At 45.0% G+C, this 22,828-nt stretch overlaps 2 protein-coding genes across 3 annotated transcripts in view; one reads left to right on the plus strand and one right to left on the minus strand.

Moving 5' to 3' along the window:
- Positions 1–4,646, plus strand: part of cpxm1a (carboxypeptidase X (M14 family), member 1a) — a 14,239-nt gene extending 9,593 nt beyond the window's left edge. For both annotated transcript variants that reach the window (XM_019890453.1, XM_019890452.1), the window contains exons 5-13: positions 74–224; positions 539–627; positions 707–830; positions 964–1,160; positions 1,227–1,406; positions 1,814–2,108; positions 3,141–3,280; positions 3,509–3,611; positions 3,693–4,646. In XM_019890453.1, the coding sequence (XP_019746012.1) occupies positions 74–224; positions 539–627; positions 707–830; positions 964–1,160; positions 1,227–1,406; positions 1,814–2,108; positions 3,141–3,280; positions 3,509–3,611; positions 3,693–4,027 (1,614 nt within the window). In that variant the 3' untranslated portion in view covers positions 4,028–4,646. The remainder of the gene's footprint in view (positions 1–73; positions 225–538; positions 628–706; positions 831–963; positions 1,161–1,226; positions 1,407–1,813; positions 2,109–3,140; positions 3,281–3,508; positions 3,612–3,692) is intronic.
- Positions 4,647–7,589: 2,943 nt separating this feature from the next.
- Positions 7,590–12,964, minus strand: wdr32 (WD repeat domain 32). Its single transcript, XM_019890468.1, has 7 exons — positions 12,283–12,964; positions 11,171–11,284; positions 10,857–11,054; positions 10,219–10,421; positions 10,048–10,125; positions 9,095–9,240; positions 7,590–8,976 (listed from the first exon to the last, which is right to left on the minus strand). The coding sequence occupies exons 1-7, from the start codon at positions 12,759–12,761 to the stop codon at positions 8,605–8,607; spliced, it is 1,590 nt and encodes a 529-aa protein (XP_019746027.1). The 5' UTR covers positions 12,762–12,964; the 3' UTR covers positions 7,590–8,604.
- Positions 12,965–22,828: the final 9,864 nt, after the last annotated feature.

Below are 22,828 nucleotides of genomic sequence, written 5' to 3' on the forward strand. Positions count from 1 at the left end.
CCCCTCCCTTCCCCGCCCCCTCTCATCCCACCGCACGGATTTATGCAAACGTGTGGCGTCCCACTCCATGCAGATCTTCGAAGGCAACGGCGACGGCGAGAGTCCGGTGCTGGCCTTGCTCCCCGTGCCCGTGGTTGCGCGTTACATCCGCATCAACCCGCAGAGTTGGTACCCCGATGGAGACATCTGCCTACGAGCCGAGATACTCGGATGTCGCCTTGACGGTACTTGCGCACGCACGCACCAAAACAAAACAAAAAACATTTTTTGATCTTGGCTGCTTGGCTCTTGTGATCTCTTCCAAAGATCATGTTTTTTAGTCTCCCTCCCTTGCAGCACAAGAGGAAGACCAAAGGGTTGTTTTCGGTCTCCATCCTAGGACGCATTTTAGGGTGTATTCACACCTGTCCTGTTTGTTCCACTTGAAAGGCACCAGGGGTCGTTTCCCACGACGGTCCGGGACTTTTATGCGGGTGTGAATGCACGCAAACAAGTCCTGGTGCGTCTCAAACAAACCCCGTGTCGTTCCCGCTTGCAGAGCCGCAGGAGAGCATTTCCTCAGCACAGGAGGGCAGGTCAAAGGATAATCTGGATTTCCGACACCACAACTACCAGGAGATGAGAAAGGTGAACGTTCACAACCAGTTGCTCGGATTTCACGCTTGGAAAACGTCGAACCTCACTCGCTCTCCTTCTCTCCGGAAAGCTGATGAAGTCGGTGGCGGAGGAGTGTCCCGACATCACGCGCATCTACACCATCGGGAAAAGCTACATGGGCCTCAAGCTCTACGTGATGGAGATGTCGGATCATCCCGGGAAGCACGAACTGGGTGAGGAGCGCCATTTTAACTCCTTCCCTCCCAATGACGGCTATGGACGTCAAAGATCCATGTCGGAGAAGAAGTAAGTACATTGAAACGTACAGGACACTTCAATTGGTACTGAATGACTCATTTTGATCAGGCGAGCCGGAGTTCCGCTACGTGGCCAACATGCACGGAAACGAGGTCCTGGGTCGCGAGCTGGTTCTCAACCTGATGCAGTATCTGTGCCGCGAGTACAAGAGGGGCAACCGGCGCGTGGTCCGGCTCATTACCGAGACTCGCATTCACCTCCTTCCCTCCATGAACCCGGACGGCTACGAAATAGCTTACAACAAGGTACGTCGTCCTGACCGGTCGCTGCGTGAAAACTGACGTGGATTTAAAACTCCCGGCGTTCCTCAGGGCTCCGAGCTGGCCGGATGGGGCGAGGGACGGTACACCTATGAAGGGATCGACCTGAATCACAACTTCCCGGATCTAAACACCATCCTGTGGGATGCTCAGGAGATAGCCGAGGACCCGTCTAAAGTACCCAACCACTACATTCCGATTCCGGAATACTACACCAAAGAGGACGCCATGGTAAGAACACACGCACGCAAAAACAACTACATCCATCACATCAGGAAGTATCATAGGTGTTGGGAATCAAAAACTGAATGCCCAGCAAGGGACGAAAAACTAGAGCCTATATGGATTTTATTGAGGGAGAGCAAAACCTGCTGCTCACACCTCACATTGCTCAGGAAAATGCCACCCGGACAACGGAACAAAATCAAAACCACCAAAAACTATTTTCAGTGAGGGACCAAAAACATCAGGATGCATCATCATTGGCACGAGAAAACTTATCCTGGAATATGGGACCAAAAAACACCAAAATAGATTCTTGTAGAAGGACGCAAAAAGGAAAAAAAAAATGGCTGAATCGCATGCAGAGGAAGAAAACATCCAGCAATTTCATCGCGATCGGTTCTCGGGTGTGTCAGGTGGCCGCGGAGACGCGCGCCGTGATCAGCTGGATGGAAGACATCCCGTTCGTGCTGGGCGCCAACCTGCACGGGGGCGAGCTGGTGGTGACGTACCCGTACGACGGCACGGAGGGCTGGGCTCCGCAGGCCAACACGCCCACCCCGGACAATTCCTTCTTCCGCTGGCTGGCCACCGTCTACGCCTCCACCAACCTGGCCATGGCGAACCCCGAGCGCCGCCTGTGCCACACTGACGACTTCCAGGTGTACAACAACATCATCAACGGCGGAGCCTGGCACCACGTGCCCGGAAGTGAGTCGCCACACACTTTTCCTGAGCACTTGGTGAGCGGGTCTATCATGAGCAGACCTGCAAAAAAAGTTGTGAGAGGACATGTCTGAAAAGAGACAGGAAGTCAGCCATTTGTTCTTGGTGGCACACTGCAATTTATTCTAATTCAGCCCTGCCCATGGTGCTAGTTTCACTTGGCGACATGGAATTTGGTAGGCATGTCTATCATGAGTACACCTCCATAAAAATTCTCAAGAAGCCATCTCACAATCTACACAGAAGTTAGACATTTTGCTATGGAATGGCCATTTTGCTAGCACCCTAGAGAATGTGAAAAGAAAAAAAAAAATTCAGCCCTTGAAGCCAGTTTAACAGAAAATTTTTGCAATGCGAGTCTATTATGAGCAGGCCTACAAAAAAGTCTCAAGAAGCCATGTATCAAAAGACTCAGAAAGTCAGCCATTTTGGTTTGAAGCCATTCTGGCTTGGTAGCACTGCTGAAAGTGTGAAAAAAAAAAATAATAATAATAATAAATCAGCCCCTGAAGCCAGGTACCCATTTACAGCATGAGATCTGGTAGGCTGGTATAACGTGAAAAGGCCTCCAAAAAGTCTCCAGAAGCCATGTCTGAAAGGGCACAGGAAGTCAGCCATTTTGGTTCGGACTGGCCATTTTGGCTCAGAAACTCTCAAGAACGTTTATAAAATGCCCCTGAAGCTAGTTTCACTTCGCAACATGAAATCTGGTAGGCGAACATCAGGAGTAGACCAGCAAAAAAGGCTAAAAAGCTATGTCTGAAAAGGCACAGAAATTCCGCCGTTTTATGATGCGGAGTGGATATTTTAGCTAGGTAGCACTCTCTATGAATTTCAAAGAGATTCGGCACTGAAGCCGAGACTGGCTCCTTGAGCAACATGAGACTATTGTGAGTAGTTGACCTAAACAATCTCTCAAGTCAGCCATTTTGGTGCATAGCAGACATTTTGGCTCTTTTTTTTTTTTTTTTGACAGTTTGAATCAATACCAGCTAGTCATTGTGATGTCCTTCTCAGGCATGAATGACTTCAGCTACCTGCACACCAATTGCTTCGAGGTGACGGTGGAGCTTTCCTGCGACAAGTTTCCTCACGCCAGCGAGCTTCCCATCGAGTGGGAGAACAACAAAGAGTCTCTCCTCCTCTTCATGGAGCAGGTCGCTTATCCTCAAACCTTTCCCCGGAGCAAAAAAAATTGAATTACATCTTTCAAAAAAAAAAAAAAAGTAAAACTTTCATTTGGTAATATTAGATGTTTTTCCTGCGGGGCAAATTGTGCTCGTTTTTAATCTCTTGGATGGTTTCCTAATGTTGCCTTGAGCATTTTGACAAGCTTCTACCCACGTAAACATGTTTTCTTTCTCCCTCGAATGTTGCGTTGTCAGGTTCATCGAGGCCTGAAAGGGGTGGTGCGGGACAAGGAGAGCAAGAAAGGAATCGAGGACGCCGTGATCAAGGTGGAGGACCACGGGCACGACATCCGAACAGGTAAGGCGGCAAAACGGGACGGCACCCCCTTCGCCGGCAACCTCGCGCTCACTTTTGGCGTCCGTTCCCGCCATCCCGCAGCCGCCGACGGAGACTACTGGCGCCTGCTGAACCCGGGCGACTACAAAGTGGTGGCGTGGGCCGAGGGCTATCTTCCGGCTGTGCGGCACTGCCACGTGGGCATGGAGCCCCGCGCCACCGTCTGCGACTTCACTCTGATGCAGACGCCCGTGCAACGCCTGAAGGAGATCCGCGCCAAGGGCGGCAAGATCCCGCAGGACCTGCAGCTGCGCCTGCGGGCCCTTCGTCTGCGCAAGCTTCGCGCCAGCACCAAGGCCATCAACCAACGGCGAGAGGGCCGCAGGATGCAACGAGAGCAGGCCCGCAAGGCGCGATCCACCTCCTTGCGGTTATGAGGATTTCGGTATTGAAAAACGAGCAGCGACACGCACGGTGGCGTCGCCTCACTGTCGGACACGTCATTAGGTACACCTGCCAATCCAAAAGGACGCTTGGAGTGGATTTCACTTGATGGTGCTGTCCAGTAGTAAAATCACTTTTGGAAAAGGAGCATCGGGGCCACATCAGTATTTGCGCTTCCCGTTTGTATTTCATACCTGTAAGTGAGACTAGAGCCAAAATATTTTTTTGTGCAATATTACGTTTTATGTACCGGGACGAGTCGAAACAAAATATTGTGAGTCATGTCACGGTGGAGAAATAGTGAAATGAAACTGATTTATTCATCCATTTTTCCATTCGAGGGAGCCACAAAGTCGAGCAATATCGCCCCCTACTGTCGACTGCTCTCACGTTGGCGGTGCAAAGTCACGTGATCAAACAGAGGAAAAGGAAAGACCCCGGCCCCCCAAAAAACACCCAACAAAAAAAAAATAGGAGATCAGCGAGTCCACAGGCACCAAATTGTGAGGACGCAGGGCTCGACTGTACCACATTTCTTGAAAATATATCACTTCTTTTCCCAAAAAATAGCAAACATCAGAATTGTTATTCTGCAATGAATTACTATTAGTTAAAAAAAAAAGAAATTACTTTATTTTTGTGCCAGCAACACTTTTCATTTTTCGAAAAATGTGTTGTATTCATACATTTGGAGAAAAAAAAATATTTCAACATTAAAAAAAAGACTTGCCATTTTTAAACATTACTATTTTTGAGACTTTTTAAGTTTAAAAAAATAGGGCATTCAACACATGAAAATGTCCCCTCTAAATCACAATACTTACAATTTTGTTTTTTTTTGCCGGGGGGGGGGGTAACTTTTTTTCCTGCTATTACCAAGAGAAAAAACCTTCTCGTAAATGACATTTTTATCCTCAGCGACAAGCACAATTTTATTTTCCATAATCAACACATTTATTCTGAGTACAATTTTGTGTGGCGCCCCTAACTGTCCTTTTGAACTGTGACAAATGAGTGAATAAGTGAATACGCAGCCGGTGAAGTCGCGGCAATTTTATTCAACGACTGTTGAAGGATGACAAATGGCATGATGCCATGAAAGCACCCTTTCAAGTGTCAGCTGGTCTGATGTCGAGCGATTTGACTTTGACTCAAGTCCAAAAGGACCACACTGTCTCAAATAATAGTTTGAATAAAAGTTCCTTCTACTGTATTTGGCTGGCATGGGTTAATTTTTTTGGACAAAAGTAGACCTTGTATGTTATGCTGCCGTCTAGTGGCAAGGAGGTAGAACAACACATTGCAAAACAATGCAATTTTTTATTTTTGCAAGACAAAGTACCTTTTTTCCCCCCATGTTTCATAGCTCTTGATGATTCGATGCATGAATACAACTTGGCGCCGCGTGTACTTGAACACAAACGTGCAGGTGCGCGCAAAGGAGCAACGTAAATGAGATGAAAATGCAATTCAATACATATTTTGCGCTAATTTCATTCTTAAAATTAGAGCAAACTGAGTGACCTTAATATTCGTTTTAGTTCTGGATTCTTCTGTGAGTACTTAGGGAAAAACCTGAAAGACGAGTTTCTCTCTCTCTGTCTCACACACACACACACACACACACACACACACACACACACACACACACACACACACACCAATAGCTCCGGAGAAGAACAAAGTCTGAACGATGATGAAATAAATTAATTCAATAAATGCATTTACATGCGCAGTCTTCCAGCCCAACCTTGAATATCAGTTTTGAAATGACTTTAAAATGTCCTTTTGCCAACAGAAAAAAAGCGCAAGAATAAACTATAATAGAGGTAATAATTATTAGGGCCATACTGAGAAGAGGAAAAAAAAGATTAGAGGGCAAATAAATTTGCAATCTTACAAGAAAAAAGCATTTTTCTGACAAGAAAAAAAAAAGAATTGTCCCTTTCAGCGATTTTTTTTTTAAATATAAAGTTGGAGTATGACAGTTGCCATTTGTCAAGGGAATAAAATGCGCAAATTACAAGAATAGCCACAAGATATTTTCAAGAAGAAGTCTAGTTTTCCCTCAAGGCTGTTATATTACGAGTATTTAAATTGTTAGGTGTCACAAAAAAGTTGCAATATTACGACAGTCGTTGTAAAACCTTTTTCTGGAAGGTTGGAATATTATGAGATTAGTTTTTCCAGAGTTTTTAAATAGAATAAAAAGTTGTAGTTAGTGTACGTCAAGATAAAATGTGACAATGTAACAATAGTCGTAAAATAATAAAAATGCATCAGATGGACATTTTCTAGAAAAAGTCATTCATGAGATTAAATCTGGTTGCCAAGGAAAAAAAAAACCTGCCATAAAATGAGACGAGTTGGGTTTGCAATGTTCCTCCGAAAAAGTTGCATTTTTGCTGAAATAAAATGTTTTTTTAATGGCAAAATTACAAAAAAAAAACCACCCTAAATAAAATAAAAAGGGATTTTGGGGGAGAAAGTGTGAATATACGTTTGTTCTTAAGAAAATAGGTTTTCTGAGAAGATACATTTGAATTAAAGTTGTGATGGGTGGAAAAGAATGGTTTGAGAATTTTCCCACACAGAATTGTTAAAAAAAAAAAAAAAAAGTCAAAATGGCATGATTGAAGATGTGCTTTCCAGAGTACACGATTCACCTTTTTTAGAAAATAAATAATAACGAGATTAGGTTTCACTTTGCCAAGGGGGGGGAAAAAAAAACCAAACTCGGAACATTCGGAGGATACATAAAAAGCTGGACAATTCTGACTTCATTGTCCCTAATATAGAATTTTTTTTCCCATTCCAGTGTGGTCCCAACAGCCCTTATTGATAACCAACTACAGCTGGTATGCATAGTACTTCACACTTGGCTTGCGTTTTTTTTTTTTTTTTTTTCTTGCACTGTTATTTCTATTATTATTAGTTCAGGTGACCCCCGCCAAAAAAAAAAGAAAAAAAAACTAATGGATGAGACATTTCTTTGGGTGTCCTTGTTAGTTACGGATTTTTACAATGAGAAAAGGTGTCAAAATGACCGAATGGGAAAACAACTCTGGACTGTTTTCCACTGTAAGGTGAGCTTCCACATTTGAACAGGAAATGAGAACCAAAAGAGCAGGTAGGGGGAAAAAAAAAAAAGCCACCTCAACGGCATCGCAGGTGGCGTGCTACGAGGAGCTCCAAACGCAGAAAAACGCTGAAAGGCCACGAAGCAGAAACATGAGCCAAAAGCGGCGACGGCAGAGGAAGAAGATAATTGCGCGAAGAACGAAGCAGCACCAGGCGATCGGGATCGACGGCCATCTCGCCAAAGCGTTTGCACTCTTATCCACACGAGAACACGTTTTTGAGTTCTCCTCACTTCGCCCGAGATGGCTTTTGGGAAAAACAAACAAAAAAAATAACAAGATAGGAAAAAAAAAAGTTTTATTGTCTCGCGACAGTTGGAATATTTGACTTCTTTGGCAAAAAAAAAAAAAAGGTCTAAATATCACATGACAAAAATTTGTGTTTTCTCATTTTAGTTTTTTTTTCATAAAATTCAAAGATTATATCGTCATCTATTCAGAAAATTTGCTGCAACGTTGCAAGAATACATTCAAATCTTTGGAACTTTTTTTTTTTTTTACATTGTTTTTCCTAAAAAAGTCATCATTTTGCAAAATTTTGATATTTTTTGTCATCTTCCGGCAGGTTAAAAGGTAAATTTTTCATGGTTGAAGTTGTGTTTTCCGCACTGTTTGAGGGAACAGTGCTTTTTTTTTTTGTAACTCATTTTTCCAAGAAAGCTGGAATATTCGCAGTTTTGTTGAGAAAATATGGAATGCTTTCTGCATGTAAAAGAAAGTTACATTTTTTTCTAGAAAACAGATGTGGTTTTCAAGAAAATTTAGAGATTAAAACCTCGAGAAAAAAAAATGCCATCACATTGGAAGCTGAAACTCATGTTTCTCCACTTCCAATAAAGTTGCAATTTTTTTTTTAAGTCGTATTTTTGGTCAGAAAAAAAGTCGAATTGTGATCACTAAAGTCAGAAGATGTAAGTTGTTGCTTGTCGAGAGGAAAGAAACCCCCAAAACAAAACATTGCCGCATTCCAAGAATGAATTTGTGTTTCTTGAGGAAAAAACTTTTTTTTTCCCTTCCGCCGCGGGGCAACCTGCCAATCGCAGGACACGTGTAGACAAACAAAACTGTCACACTCACATTCACACCTACGGACAATTTAGAAAGTCCAACGAAGCTGACACGCAGGCTTTCGGAAATGCGGGAGGAGGCCGGAGAAAACGCACGCGAGCATGGCGACAGCCCCACGGGAACAGTCCAGAAGGAAAGGTCGCGGCACAGATTCCAATCCCCACCCTTCAAACTGGGAGGCGGACACGCGAGCCACCCGACCGCTGCGCTGGCCCAAAAGATCCGCCTTAAATCTGCAATTTAAGGCGGAACGAAGCGTTTCACGCCCGCGCGGGGGGTCGGTATGGACTCAAACGTCCCTGGCGGGCGTGCGGGTCTGTGCATAGAAGACGCGGGCGTACCTGGGGCGGGCGAGTGTTCCGCTAGAACTTGGGCTGGTAGAGCGCCACCCGGCCGCTGAGGCAGCCCGAGGCCAGCTGGCAGTGCGTGGGCGAGAACTTGGTGGTGAGCACCACGTCGCTGTGCGAGTAGATGGCGCGCACCTCGCGCAGGCAGCCCGTCTGCACGGGCACGCAGTCGGCCAGCTCGCCGCAGCTTTCGTCGAAGGCCAGCAGACGCACGCCGTAGCCGTACGGCGAGCAGATGAGGCGGCCGTCCGGGCTGAAGCACAGCTCCTTGATGTAGCCTCGGCCCACGTTGGCCTCCTCGATGTAGTGCGTCAGGCGCAGGGAGCAGCGCGGGGACACCAGCGGACGGGTGGGCGCGCCCTCCTGGAACTCGTACACGCACGTCCACTGCGGGGACGGTTAAAAACGAAGACGGAGGCGGGGTTTAAAAAGCTAAGATCGAGCAAAGATGGAGGCCAGATAACGCTACGTGAACTTGACGCTCGGTCGGGGCGAGGCGGCTCACCTCACGGTCGTCCATGTTGCTGGAGCATCGTATGAGCGTGGCCCAGCCTTTGGGGTGCAGCTGCAAGGACGTGATGCAGCTCCCTCGGTCCCGCTCGCCCGGGATCTCCGGGGTCAGAACCTCCAGGCTGTTCCTGGGAGAAAGGCCTGCAAGAAGAGGATGTGGCTTCAGCGATCGGCTGTTGATCCGTGGAACCCAAATGCCGCAGGCTATCCAAAGTGACATTTTTAGCCAGCAGGACTCAGTCATTTCTCGAATTTAAAGGCAATATGAATCATATTCCATCACGCATAGTTCTGATTATGTTTGCACTTCTACTATTTAGGATGTCTTAATATTGAGCGTACGTTTCATTCGAAAGGCCAAAACACTAAATTATATTTGAATTATATTTATTTTGGGCTATGAAATATTTGTTGTGTTCATGTTGAAATATTTGTCACACATTATCAATGAAATGAGCAGAACGTGTTCAAACCATCATAACACTGAAAGATTACACATCCTGTCAGACATTAATATTTAAAATACATTTTCCAATATGTTACAGTATTGTATTTTTATAGAGTCAAATTTAAAAAATGTCTTCATAAACATTGATGCGGTAAGTAAAATACATTGATAGATCATCAAATTATTCGAGGTGAAACAATCATTCGGTGATGACAGTGATTCTTCACCATCAGGGCCGTGGCTTGGGGCGCCATCTAGTGGGCGGCAAAATTATTTCAATTATACACCTGCTGGGCCACGGAGAGGCGGATTTGACCAAACAAATATAAAAGAGCTGGAGATGCTCAGTTACAACATCGATTCCCGCCACTCGGTGACAACAAGGCGTCAAATTGTTATTTACCTGGACAGAAAAGCAAACAAAATGGCATCCGGTCGCACCATCTTTTTCGTTGTATTTTCTTTTCGTTCATCAAGCCCAGTGGAAAATTGTCTCTCACCTTCTCTGTGAGGGTGCAACTTTCCCGAGTCGTTTCCGTGGCGAGGTCCAGCCGAGCGGGACGCCAGCGCGCCTCCATCTAATAAGCGTTGGGCGTCAAAAAAAACACGTGAGCAAAGCGGCGCCCAAGAGGGCGTAGCAGCCGAAGGGACTGAAGGCTCGCGGCGCCAACCTGAAGTCAGCGGGGTCCGCCGGGCTCGCAACATGCGGTAGCTGCCCACCTCCAGCGACTGCGTGAGGTCCAGGTCGTGCAGGATCAGCAGGTAGCCCGACGACGTGGAGATCAGCATCTTGGAGCAGTCGGGCGTCAGGCGCATGCGCATCAGGTAGCGCGTGTGGAAGAACTTCTTGTGCGGGCAGCCGTCCTCCGTGAATCTGCACGGCACATTTCGGGAACCGTGCGAGGAAACGTCAACGCTTCGATCAGTGATTACCAAATGAAGGCAACATCGAGTGACAGGCAGAACAAGGAAAAGCTTTCCCGCTCGATGGCAGAAGGTCCATTTCATCTGCGCATGCACTTTGGATTTTATCGGCGTGCCATTCATTCCGGTGAAATATTTCACACTGAGTGAGTAAATTGAGAAATCCTCAATCTGTGTGCGGTAAAGGCGAAAGCGATCAAAGTATTGCTTTGTCGCCATCCTGTGGCATCTTGGTGCCTCCGAACTAGGTTGGTGTGCGTCGAAGAGCTTCATCGAAACTAAAGTTGCGCTTTGTCGCCAAAGTCATTCTTTCGGTACGGCAAGGACGCTATTAAGAGGTGCGATAAAAATCACGATGATTGTTTTCAAGTCAAAGTCAGGTAACCTGTTGGTGTCCCACGTGATGACGTTGCCGTCGAAGCCCGAGGTGACCAGCAGGCGCGTGTTAGTGTCATACTCGATGTTCTTCACCCAGCTGGCGTGGCCGTGCAGCGAGCACACCTTGGAGTTCAGCTTGCGCAGATCCCAGAGCGCGATGGTGGTGTCGTCCGAACAGGTGGCGAACAATCGGTTGTCCAGGAACCTGCCCACGGTGACGGCATGGCCACCATTTCCACAGCGAATGTTGTGGATATTTAGAACTCTGGCGAGATTGAGGCTCACTTTTTGACAGGTAAACGGAAAGAATACAAAAGTCACCTGATGTTGTTGACACAGTCCTCGTGGGCCTCCGTCAAAGTTTTGATGTGTCGGGATGATATGGGATCAAAGAGGAGGACCTCGGTCTGCTCGCAGGCCACCGTCAGAACAGACCTGAAGATCACGCATCATCATAAGCTCATCGTGAATATGAATGTTTAGAATGTATTTTCGGGTTAGGGTTTCAAGCCCGGCTTTGGGTTAAAATCTCAAACCAGGGCTGGATTTTGAAATCAGCAATAAAAAGCCACAGTTAGCGTTTCAAACTGGAGTTACAAGCTTCGGACTGGGGTTTCAAACTGGGTTTGGGTTGGAAGTTACGGGCGTAGCGCGCCGTTACTGGAGGAGCGAGCGGGAACGCGAACGTGATCCGGCCTCCTGCTTCAGCTTGACCCGCTTTAGTGAGCCGTCTCGTCGCTTTGACCCAGCTACTAATCCACGCTGACCAACTGACCCACTCTAATCGCTTACACGCCTACAAACGTGATCGTACGACTAAATGTGTCAACAGATAAATAACTCGGCATGAAATAAAGCAAATTACACTCTTGATGTCTAAAATTATTTGATATTGCACTTCGACAGGTTTGACACATTTTACAAGTTTTAAGGCATCAAGACTTGGTATGGGTTTCAAATTAGGGATCCAAACCAGGGTTAAATTTGGGCATCAAAGAGGATCTCAAGCAAAAATGAGTTTTTCAGATCAGGGTGTCAAGCAAAAGTCGGGTTCAAGTCTGATTTTGGATTTACATTTTCATTCCTGGGTTTCGGTGACAAATAGGCATTGAACACCAAGATCAGGGTTTCAAGCCAGAAATGTGGGTTTCAAGCCGGGGTTTTGCTTTCAAAATAGGGTTTCAAGCCGGGGATAGGGTTAAGGCTTCACACCACGGTAAATTAGGGTTTCAAGCCTGCGTTTGGTTTTCAAAGGGGGATTTCGACCAGGACGATTGTTTAGGATTAGGTTTGCAAGACAACATTTGGGTTTCAAACCCAGCTTTAAATAACAAGAACGGGGCTTCAAACAACGGTTAAAAGGGCAACTCTCGTGTGTGAAATGAAACATTTTGTGCCTCCGTATTCGGTCTCAACCGAGTTGAAGGCCTTACCCGTCTGGGGAGTACTCCAGGTTGAATACGGCACCGTGAGTCTTGGTGCTCAGGTTGACTGAGTCGGCCGCCGGGTTCATGGAACTGTACAAGCTAGTCATGGTCCTAAAATTGTCCCGCACGGGATCCACAAACACGCCCCGCCTGATGGACCTGGTCTGAAGCCAGGAGAACAGACTTGTGGGCCGACCAGTGTCGCAGCCCGAACCTCCGCTGCCGCCGCCGCCGCCGCCGCCACCTGCCGGTCGAGGAGCGGCGGCTGGTTCTTGACGCTCTTCCGAAGTCGCGCTCGTTGCGGGCGGGGAAGGAGGGCAGCTCCGGGCGAGGTCTCCGTCGTGGTCCGAGCCGTCCATGTCGGGTTCTTTGTCGGAGTCGTCGCCGCCGCCGCCGCCGCCACCACTGCTGCTGCTGCTACGACTGCTGCTGCTGCTGCTGCTGTCGGGCCTGTCCCGCGGCTCGTCGGCGTCTTCCGAGCTCATTGTGGCCTCTGGCGAGATATCCGAGAGTCGGATGAGCGCGGTCCACCGGCCGAGCGTGAACGCGGGGCCGCCTCAGCACCGCCGTGGGGCCATGGTGGCACGGGAGAGGAGGTGGGGAGGGCGCGAGAAGCTGACAAACGACGCTTGTTGTCAGACGCTGTCGGAGCCGAACCGCCGCGGGTAGGAGCTAACAAAGCGGGAAAGTGCTTAACCAGACAAGTACCGGTGATGCTTTCAAAATAAACCTACGCAAGTGCGGAATCACACCATACCATGTTGGAAAATGAATACTAGGAGACTTAACACATGGATATAATAAAATGAAAACTGTTATGTTCAATTCGTCTTTTAGTTTTATATCAGTAAAAGGTAACAAATATATCACATGTACTCTGAACTACATTACCGGAAATAACTTATTCGATCGATTTGTTTGACTTCGTATCGTCATATTAGCATACAGTGCATATTTCCGCTTCCGCCATATTCTTTCGGTGCCGTCCAAGTTTGTTGCTTCCACCTTGTGGACGGTCTTTGCCTTCTCATCACTTTTTTCCTTCGGTCAATATTTGATGTTTTCACGGTTATTCGGAATTTTGGATTAATTGTTGCTGCCACGATGTCGTCGTAGCGCTATAACCAGTAACTCATTTAAACTACAGTAGATTTTATGTAACTTTTGGTTTTGTTGTATGTTTTTACCCCATTAACTTGTTAATGCACTACAATACTGACCTTTGACATATAAAAAAAACCCAAAACAAATATACACCAATGCAAAATAAAAAAACTGAGCTATCGTTAGAAAGGGGGGTATTGAATGTAGGTGACACCAAGATTAAGCTAATGAACGTTATAATGAGGAGTAAGCATCAGAAAACTATGACTTGTTTACCCGAACTTTCAAATCCAGATCGACACTTCAAAAATAAATTCAAAACCATAAAAAACACAAACTTGAAACCATGACTTGACAGGCTGATTTGAAACCTTAAACTCAATTTGAAACCCTAATTTGAAACTTTAGACCTATCTTGTAACCTTAATTTGATTCACGTTGATGTTGAATATTCGCAAAGTCATCGTCCTGGTTTGACTACAAATATTTGCCTGACTGACTTATGTCGGCATGGAATGTCATTTAATGTTGTTTGTTATCGCTTCCATTTTCGCAGCTTGTAAAGTGTGGTGTCACTTGATTCAATTTTGCATCAATTTAATGTCCACTCGTTTGGGTCTTCCATGTGACATACACACGCATGCACATCCCGGGGACTTCTGGAAAAAAGTTCCAGAAAACATATAAAAAACAACAAACAACAAATTCAAGTCGAGCCAGAAACACGAAACCCGAACGTGTCATGAACTATCATTTGAAACCCTAACCTTGATTTCAAACACAAATTTCAAACCATACTTCAGGTCTGAAACCATACACGAAACCCAATAACAACAATAAAAATAATAATAATTATGATACTAATGATAATACGAATCACCTCACGTTTTGATGGATTCAAACAGCAAACATGCTAAAGAATAATGCTAATGCTAACGACATTCAAAGTCAGTGGTTCTCAACTGTTGTGAGCCCGGCACCTGCATCTTCCTGTTGTTGAAGTTGTAACGTTTTTTACTTGTTTGTTTAAAAACAGCCTCTTAAAATACATCTACAGTACGTTTCATTTTTGAAATGCAGTTTTAAATGAGTTTGACATACCGCCCAAGACATATTGCTAGCTATGACGTCCGCTCGTCAAAGGCGAAGCCGCGCAACATTTGCTTACAGAGTAGCTAGTGGCCAGAGTGCAAATAAGTAACATGTCCTGACGCTAACTCAATATTGTATGTTCCGTGTGGGAACGAGGTATGCCTCAGTAATCTTCTGGAAAAAATCAAATACGTAATAAGTCTTTTTTTTTTTTTTTTTTTTACGAGCTGTCCATGCAAATAGAAGACTTGCTCAGTCCGAAAAGAAGAGCAGTCAACAACAAGAAATGAGTCCACAAAATAAGAAGTGTGACATGTGGACACGGGCCGAACTTCAAATCCACAGTCAGAAACCCTCACCTCGGCTTTACAACCTAAATTGGAAACATCGTCTTGAAAGCTTCAATTGAAAAACCGCACCCTTATTTGAAATCTCAAGTCTGTCTGGGAACTTTAATTTGAAACCCTGACCCAAACACACCTTTGTATGCTGTCTACATGATGTATCATTGCTCATTAATGATTGTCAAATATAGCAAGAACCCCAATTTCCCCCCCCCCCCCCCCCCCAACCGCAGTCCTCCAACGGCCTTCCATGTGATCACATAACTTTACAGTAATCGGCGGAGCAAACATCAGCTGCTTCTAGTTAGCTGTGCAGTGACTCCAATTAAAGCTTAAACACACACACACACACACACACACACACACACACACACACACACACACACACACACACACCTCTTCTTTTTAAAAGGTCTGTATTCTGCTTGCAAATCATGTTACGGCCACTGGGAACCTAAAGTCACGGGTTGCATTTTCCCAAGCTGTGAAGCGTCGGGCACCTTTGAAGAGATCTTGGCCATGGGGTCGGCAACGAGGTAATTAAAAAAAAAAAAAAGTCCCACTTGGACACACAGAGTGTGAGCTTTTTTAATTTGGACCATGCGTTTCAAGTTGTCAGACTACATAAGAAAGAAGGCCTGCACACAGTACAGTGATTGTCAAACGGCATCGAAGCCAGCGATGTTGCTGTGACAGACAGAACAATGAAATGCTTTTAATTTGCAACCAACCTGTGTGTCCACCTGTTGCCCTTCATTCCACCCAAGCACAGTTTATTGTTCAGCAGCACAGTCCCAAATTTCCATCTGAACGAATACGTTTCAGTCAACTGAGATGAAATTGTCATGATTTCAGTGCATCAAAACACACAGAAATAATCACTAAATCTTAACGTACTGTATCCAGCACCGGTTCCGACAGGGCCACCAAAACTTGGCTTCGTGTCCGACCCTGATGCAAGTCAACTGACTGGCGCGATCAGGCCTGATTGCAGCAAAAACACAACTAATGCGATTAAAAACGATCAGGTGAGATCGAGACAAACACGGTTGCACGAGCGTGTAACTGTGGCGCGGCGGCGTTCTCCACCCGCGTCACATGTCATCGGCCGGACGTAGGAAATATGAAAAACAAGACTGGTGCCGTGATGTGAAATGAGGATTGCAAGCACAGATGTTGCGGTTGTTTCTGGAAGACGAACCTTAAAATCAACACGATAAAGTGCATTTGTACACTTAAATGACATCTAAATGGACGTAATTCCACATTCTGTTGTTACGGTCGCATTCCAAAATGGACTACTGAGCTCAAGTTTTCCTCAAATTTGTACACGCTTTTGAATTATGATTTAATGAATTATTTTTGCTCCATGTGCAGCACTTTGTATACAGCGGTGGTTGTTTCAAAGCGCTCTGTAAATACAGTTGAGTTATGAGAGGGTGTGCACACTTATGCTACCACATCATATCATCTGGGTTATTTTGACTCCCCCTCTTAAAAAGATGCTTTTTTTTTTTTTTTTTTTTTTTTTTTTCGCTGCACAGGTTATCGATGACATTAAGAGTGCACAAAGTTTTGAGATGACCGATCCTGGTCTCATTATTTTTTTTAATCTCAGAAAAAAATGGCATTTGTACACGGGTGTGTAGACTTTTGATATGCACTGAATATAAAATAGGGTTGAACACGGTTTGCAAATCAATCTTGTCAGAAAGGGGCGGGGCATGCGTCGGCAATCGCACGCTCCTTTTCAACTAACATCATTCCTGACACAAGATAAACAAATTCTTCATCGGTTTAAATGGACTGATAATACGTTTTATTTTAATAGAAATTGCCAGATGTCCACTTTACAAAAGGGCAAAAACTTACCGAGCCCCCGTTTCGACAACATGGTCTCCAAAAATCAGGTGACAGCGATTTCACCAATAGCGGAGTAATAATGAGGTTATTTTGGACTTGCGTTGTGGAAGTTACTGCCATGGAGGAAAAATGGTTTCGTTTGAAGTTAGAATGGCTTGAATCGGTCAGGAAATGTGGAAGGAGGAGTTAAGTGTGTGAAATCTCTTCATTTGGCAATTTTATTGGTGAAATTTGGAAATGTGCAGAAAGGGATTAAAAAAAATGCCACAAGATCGGCTGAATGAGCTGTTTGAAGTTGTTGGCATGGTTTGGAATCGGTCAAGAACAGTGGAAAGAGTAGGGAAATGTGCACAAATCTCTGAATTCAGGAATTTTATTGGGACAATTGCACATTTTTGGAAACGTAGGAATTACTGGAATGTGGAAAATAGTCTCTAAGATGTTATTTTTGGGGTGTGGGGGTGCAAAATGTAGAATTCCTGTGAAATTTCAAAAAGTGGAAAACTGTCACCCAGGATGTCCTGACTGATGCGAATATGTCGAAATTGAAACAGTTTGAAATTGATGGAGGAATGTGAAACTCGTCAAATAATCATGTTTTTTTTTTTTTTCTGTGTAGGAAATGTCCTCACGTCTTTTGTGATGACCAGAAATGAGCCACCAGTGGATCTTGAAGCAGCTAACTGACTCATTGACACAAAACAAAAACAAATCATAAGTCATCATCAGTGGCTTTTTTTTTTTTTTGGGATGCTCAAATCCAATCAGGCCCATGTTAGCGTTGCTAATAATCGTGCATTTGACCACCGCTATTTTCTGAAAACATCACGACAGCAAAGAGCAGCGTGACAGCTCACTGCTTCATGTGACCCCGCAGCACACTTGCTCCTCTTCCTGCCCAATCCCTCCCTCCCCCTGCTGGGGCCAAAAAGACTTTGGCACGTCCAGCTTGCATCATTTGCCACCGCTGCTCCGCTCGTCTCAGGGATTTTGTTGTTTTTTGATGGGAAAGTTGAGGCGTCTGGCTGTGTGAGAAATGGGGGACACGCAGTCCACGTATGAGGAAGGAGAGCCGGGACAGGATGCTGCAGAGTGCGGCGTTCAGGATGTCCAACACGCTGATGACGAGAAGGTACACTTTCAAATGTGTTCAAAATTTCCTCTGTATTGACTAAAAGTGGTGGCCAGAGAGGTGCATGGATTTGTGGTGGAGTACTCATTCAAATTGGAATCATTTCGCACGGTTCATTTGAGGACAAAAATGCTGAAGTTTCCTCACTTTTAATTGTTTCAATTCTTTCTTGAGTGATAATTCTGTCCAAATCTGACAATGTTGCGCAACCCCTCTCCCCCCCAAACAAACACACAAAAAAAAACCTCATTTACCTCGAAAATTTTGCCCGAATTGTGTGTGTCCGGGGGGGAAAAAAACACTCAAAGATGAAGGAAATTCATATAGATAGAGACATAGCACGAAGTCACTATTTACCTAGTCATTAAAAAGTATCAGCAATACTGATTTTGCTCTCAATTTGCATCGGCTCAACACAAAATTTGAATATCGGTAGAGCAAAATATCAATTTCGCAATGTATCGTATCATTGTGTGCTTTGCTACAGGAGCGATACGTCAGCATGAAATACTGTATTGCAATGTAGCATATCATTATCTGCTTTGAGAGAAAATCGATATCCCAGCATGATACATTGATATCGTGATGTGGCGTATCGTTATCTGCCTTGATACAGAATCGATATGCCAGCATGATACATTGATATCGTGATGTAGCATATCGTTATCTGCCTTGATACAGAATCGATATGCCAGCATGATACGTTGATATCGTGATGTGCCGTATCATTATCTGTTTTGATACAGGATCGATGCATCAGCATGTAATATGGTTATTGCTCCCCCTTGTACACCGAAGCCTTTCCATATGGTGGTCATTGTCAAAATGAAAAATGGGTTACAAATTTTTATCAGATCAGAAAAAGTCAATGTATTTTTTTTTCATGCTTAAAACAGAGATGTTTAATTTCGTTTTCTCAATATAGCAATTCTTTCTGAATGACTGTGTATTCTTAGATTCTTGAACTATCACGTGATACCGTATCATGAGTTACTTTGCTTTACTTTATCAAGTAAAATGTTTACTCACATTGCCATATATGCGGTGTCCTTCATATTTGGTCAGTGATAAATTTGAACAGGTTTAGATTGTAAATTTAAAGGACAGATTGAATTTCCGCTACAATGCACTAATTGAATATTAGCATGTAACTCGATCACAGGAGATAACGCAACAATTCTCAGTGATATGAAAGCGCAATCAAAGTCATTTTTCTTTTCTTTTCTTCTTTTATTCCTCCAATGGTTACATTCGCTATTATGTCGAAGAATTTTAACCTCGATAGCCAATAATATTTTAGCGCCCCCAAAACGAAAAATAGTAACTGTATGAACCACGTAATTACATCTGGATTAAGATGTCAAATGACAGTTATTTATTTGCATTCCTTCACATGAAATGAGTTTTTGTGTTTGGATGCTGTGCTGAATTCTTTTGCGTATTTAAGAAATTCTTCATTCCTGCTCAAAATGACTGAAATCGAGTAACGTCACAATGCCGCATGATGAGGACTGCAATTACAAGAAGCAGTTTTTCACTTGTGGGGGTTTTGTGCTTCATTCGCAGCTTCTCAAAAACAAGGGGCAAATTGCTGCAAAATCAGACACCTCATTCGTGGAAGTCAATGGTCGTCGTGAGGATGACACTAACGCCGAAGGTAGGCAGTAACCCACCTAAAAAGGAGTCCGAATAAACAAATAACTGACGCGGTTTAACGTGCCTTCCTTCCCTGCTACCATTTTTTAAGCTGACGGTCTGGAGACGCTGTGCGAAAACATTGTCGTGATCGAGAAGGAGTCAATCAAAGAAGCCAATAACAAAGAAGACATATCCTTCGACGTGACAGAGGTCGAAGCAAAACACGACATCAATGAGAGCTTTAAAACATTCCTCAGTAAAGTTGGTTTGAAATTCACATTGAAACGAGGCTTCAGAGTTCACAGTGGGAACCAAGAAGATGGCCCCGACGGCTCCAAAAGCATCGCTGACCAAATCCATGACGACAAAACCCAAGCGGACGCAGCACGCGAGAGTCGAAATGAGGATTCAGCTCATCCGACCGAGGAAGAAGCAACCGTCCGAGAAGATTCCCAGAATGAGGCCGACCTCCCTGACGAAGACTGGACACACCTCGACACGCCATCTGAACAGGATCTTTCGTCTCCCTCTTGCGCCAAAGAGGATGTGACTATGTCACCCATTCAAAGGTTTTTCACCACGGGAATCTTTGCTGGATTGGCGAAAAAGCGTATGTCCTTGGAAGACGAGACCATGACAAGAGAGCTTGTGCTGCAGGAAGTCGGAGGCACTGTGAAAGAAATGACACAAGACGAACAGGAAGACACAGAAATGATTACCGTAACATTAGCAGATGGCGATCAGGAAGAAAATCCATCGGCAGACATGAAAAGCGAGCCTGAAGCTCCCAAAGAGATCGACAGTGTTCCGTCTAGTCCTCTGAAGAGGCTTCTTTTGGGCTCGAGTCTGATGATGTTGAAAAGGCAAAAAGATGCAAAACCGTCTGAGGGCGAAGATTGTAAACCGTCTAGAGATGACTCGGACCAGCTTTTTTCACCGACCGACATGGCAGAGAATGATAAAACACAAAGACCTGCACAACCTACAGAAACAACGGTGGCGGGGCAAGAGGAGAGCCCGTGGGCCACCTTTATGAAACTGTTATCTCCCAAAAAGCGCGTGAACAGGTCCGCCTTGAACAATGATGATGTGCAAACCCCAAAGCCAAGCGAAGAAGATGACACATTAGAGTGCAGGTTGGGTGATGGCAAAGATTCAGCCGTTTCCTGGGATGCCATTTTATGTGCAAGAAGTCAGACACCATTAGACTCTGACCACGAAACACCGACTGATGATGTAAATGCTGCAGAAGCAATAGAAAACTATGAGAACAATGCTGACATTTCAGCATCCACCCCCAAAGAAGCCGCAAGTCCACCTGAAGGCGACGTAGAGTCAGCCTGGACCGTTTTCAAAAGACTGATGAGTCCCAAAAGGAAAGCCAAGCCTGCGGGAGAAAGGCAACGCAGGTCCGAACCTGACGGCCATCAAGAAAACACCCTTTCGGCTCAAATTATTCCAGGCTGGAAAAAGAGAAAGTCTGTCTCAAATAAAGACCAACAAACACCTTTGTGTGAAGTGGATCAGGAGCTCGGTGCAGGTGACCTTAATTCTGAGATGCCAGCTGCTGTTCCCTTGTCCAATCATGAAACTGTTGAGACAGAACCAAAAGAGAGTGTTGTAGAGAGGGAGCCAGCCACAAACACAGATGCTGATCTCAATCAACACATCGTTCCTGAGGTGACAGAGGCAGCCCAATTGTTGGATAATCTGCAGACTGATGGAAATGAGGCCACAAATGAAGACCTGGCCAACCTCACAGAGTTCAATGGAAACGCACTGAGCGACATTCCTGAGGAAGGTGAGTTCACGGAAAGCACCAAAGCAGACAATCTGATCGAGAGCACCTCAGAGGCCGTCACCGTACCATCATATCCTGTGGACATGAGCCTGGCCGAGGATAGCGAGAGGATATCTGCGCTCTCCCAGCGGTCAGAACAAACATCGGGTGCTACCACACCGGTTGTGGCAGATTCCCAAGTCAAGGTAACGGAAGAGCTTATGGAGCAGGTTGTTGAGAGCATCTCCACTATGCCGGTGGCAGATTCGTTGTGTTCAGACAAAATGGTTAGTTCTGTCTCGCGTGACGCACTTGAAACATTTGCAGGGGATTCACAACAACATGAAGTCCAAAAATTAAAGGCACCCATCACCAGGACAGATCTGGTTGTAAATGAAATGGAAGCTGCGATGGATGGAACAGAGTTACCCAAAGTAAAAAAAATCACAGAAATAACTTCGATTCCTACTGAGGAGCTGAACCTTAAGGAAATCACACCTTCCATTCCTCCCAAGGAGCTGGCTACCCAGGAAATTGCGGCAATAATTTCTACAGAGGAGCTCGACACCAAGGAAGTCACAATTCCCATTCCTACCAAGGAGCTTGACAATGAGGAAATGGCACCTCAAATTCTTACCGAAGAGCTCGACATCAAGGAAATCAAATCTCTCATTCCTATCAAAGAGCTCGGCACCCAGGAAATGACACCTCCATTTTCCCAGAAACTTGACGCCCTGGAAATCAAAACTCCCGAGAAGGTTGACACCAAGGAAATCAAAACTACTTCTACAGATAAGCGTGACACAGACAACATTCTACCTTCCATTCCTACAAAGGAGCTTGACACCCAAGAAATCACAACTAACACTCCAACCGAGGACCTCGACATCAAGGAAATCACAACTGCCATTCTTGCCCAGGAGCTTGAAGCTCAAGAAATTACACCTCCAATTCCTACCGAGGAACTTGGCACCAAGGAAATCAAAACCCTAATTTATACCGAGGATCTCCATACTGAAGAAATTACTCCTACTTGTACCGAGACTGAGAAAACAACACCTTCCAGCCCTATCAAGGAACTCGACATTGATGAAATCAAGCTTCCCATTCTTACAGAAGGGCTCAACGCAGAGGAAATTATACCTACAATGACTACCTCGACAATCAGTACGCTAATTCAAACTGAGGAGCTTGACACAAAGGAAATCACATGTCCCGTTCTTCCGGAAGAACGAGACAGCCAAGTAATTACAGCTCCAATTTCTACAGAGATGCCTGACACCGAGGAAATCAAGACCCAAATAACGACAGAGGAGTTTGACATTGAAGAAATCACACCCGCTACTCGTACTGAGGAGCCGGACACTGAGCAAATTAAACCATCCATTCCTACCAAGGAACTCGGGATCAAAGAAATCGAGTCTCCCATTACTTCAGAAGAGCTCAACACAGATACGCCGATTACTACTGAGAAAATCAGAACCCCAATTCAGATCGATGAGCTTAACACAAAGGAAATCACACCTCCCATTCTTCAAGAGGACCTTGACACCCAGGAAATGGCACCTCCCATTCCTACTGAGGAGCTGAACCTCAAGG

Source organism: Hippocampus comes, unplaced genomic scaffold, assembly GCF_001891065.2.
Source record: "Hippocampus comes isolate QL1 unplaced genomic scaffold, H_comes_QL1_v1.1 scaffold168, whole genome shotgun sequence".
Taxonomy (NCBI): domain Eukaryota; kingdom Metazoa; phylum Chordata; class Actinopteri; order Syngnathiformes; family Syngnathidae; genus Hippocampus; species Hippocampus comes.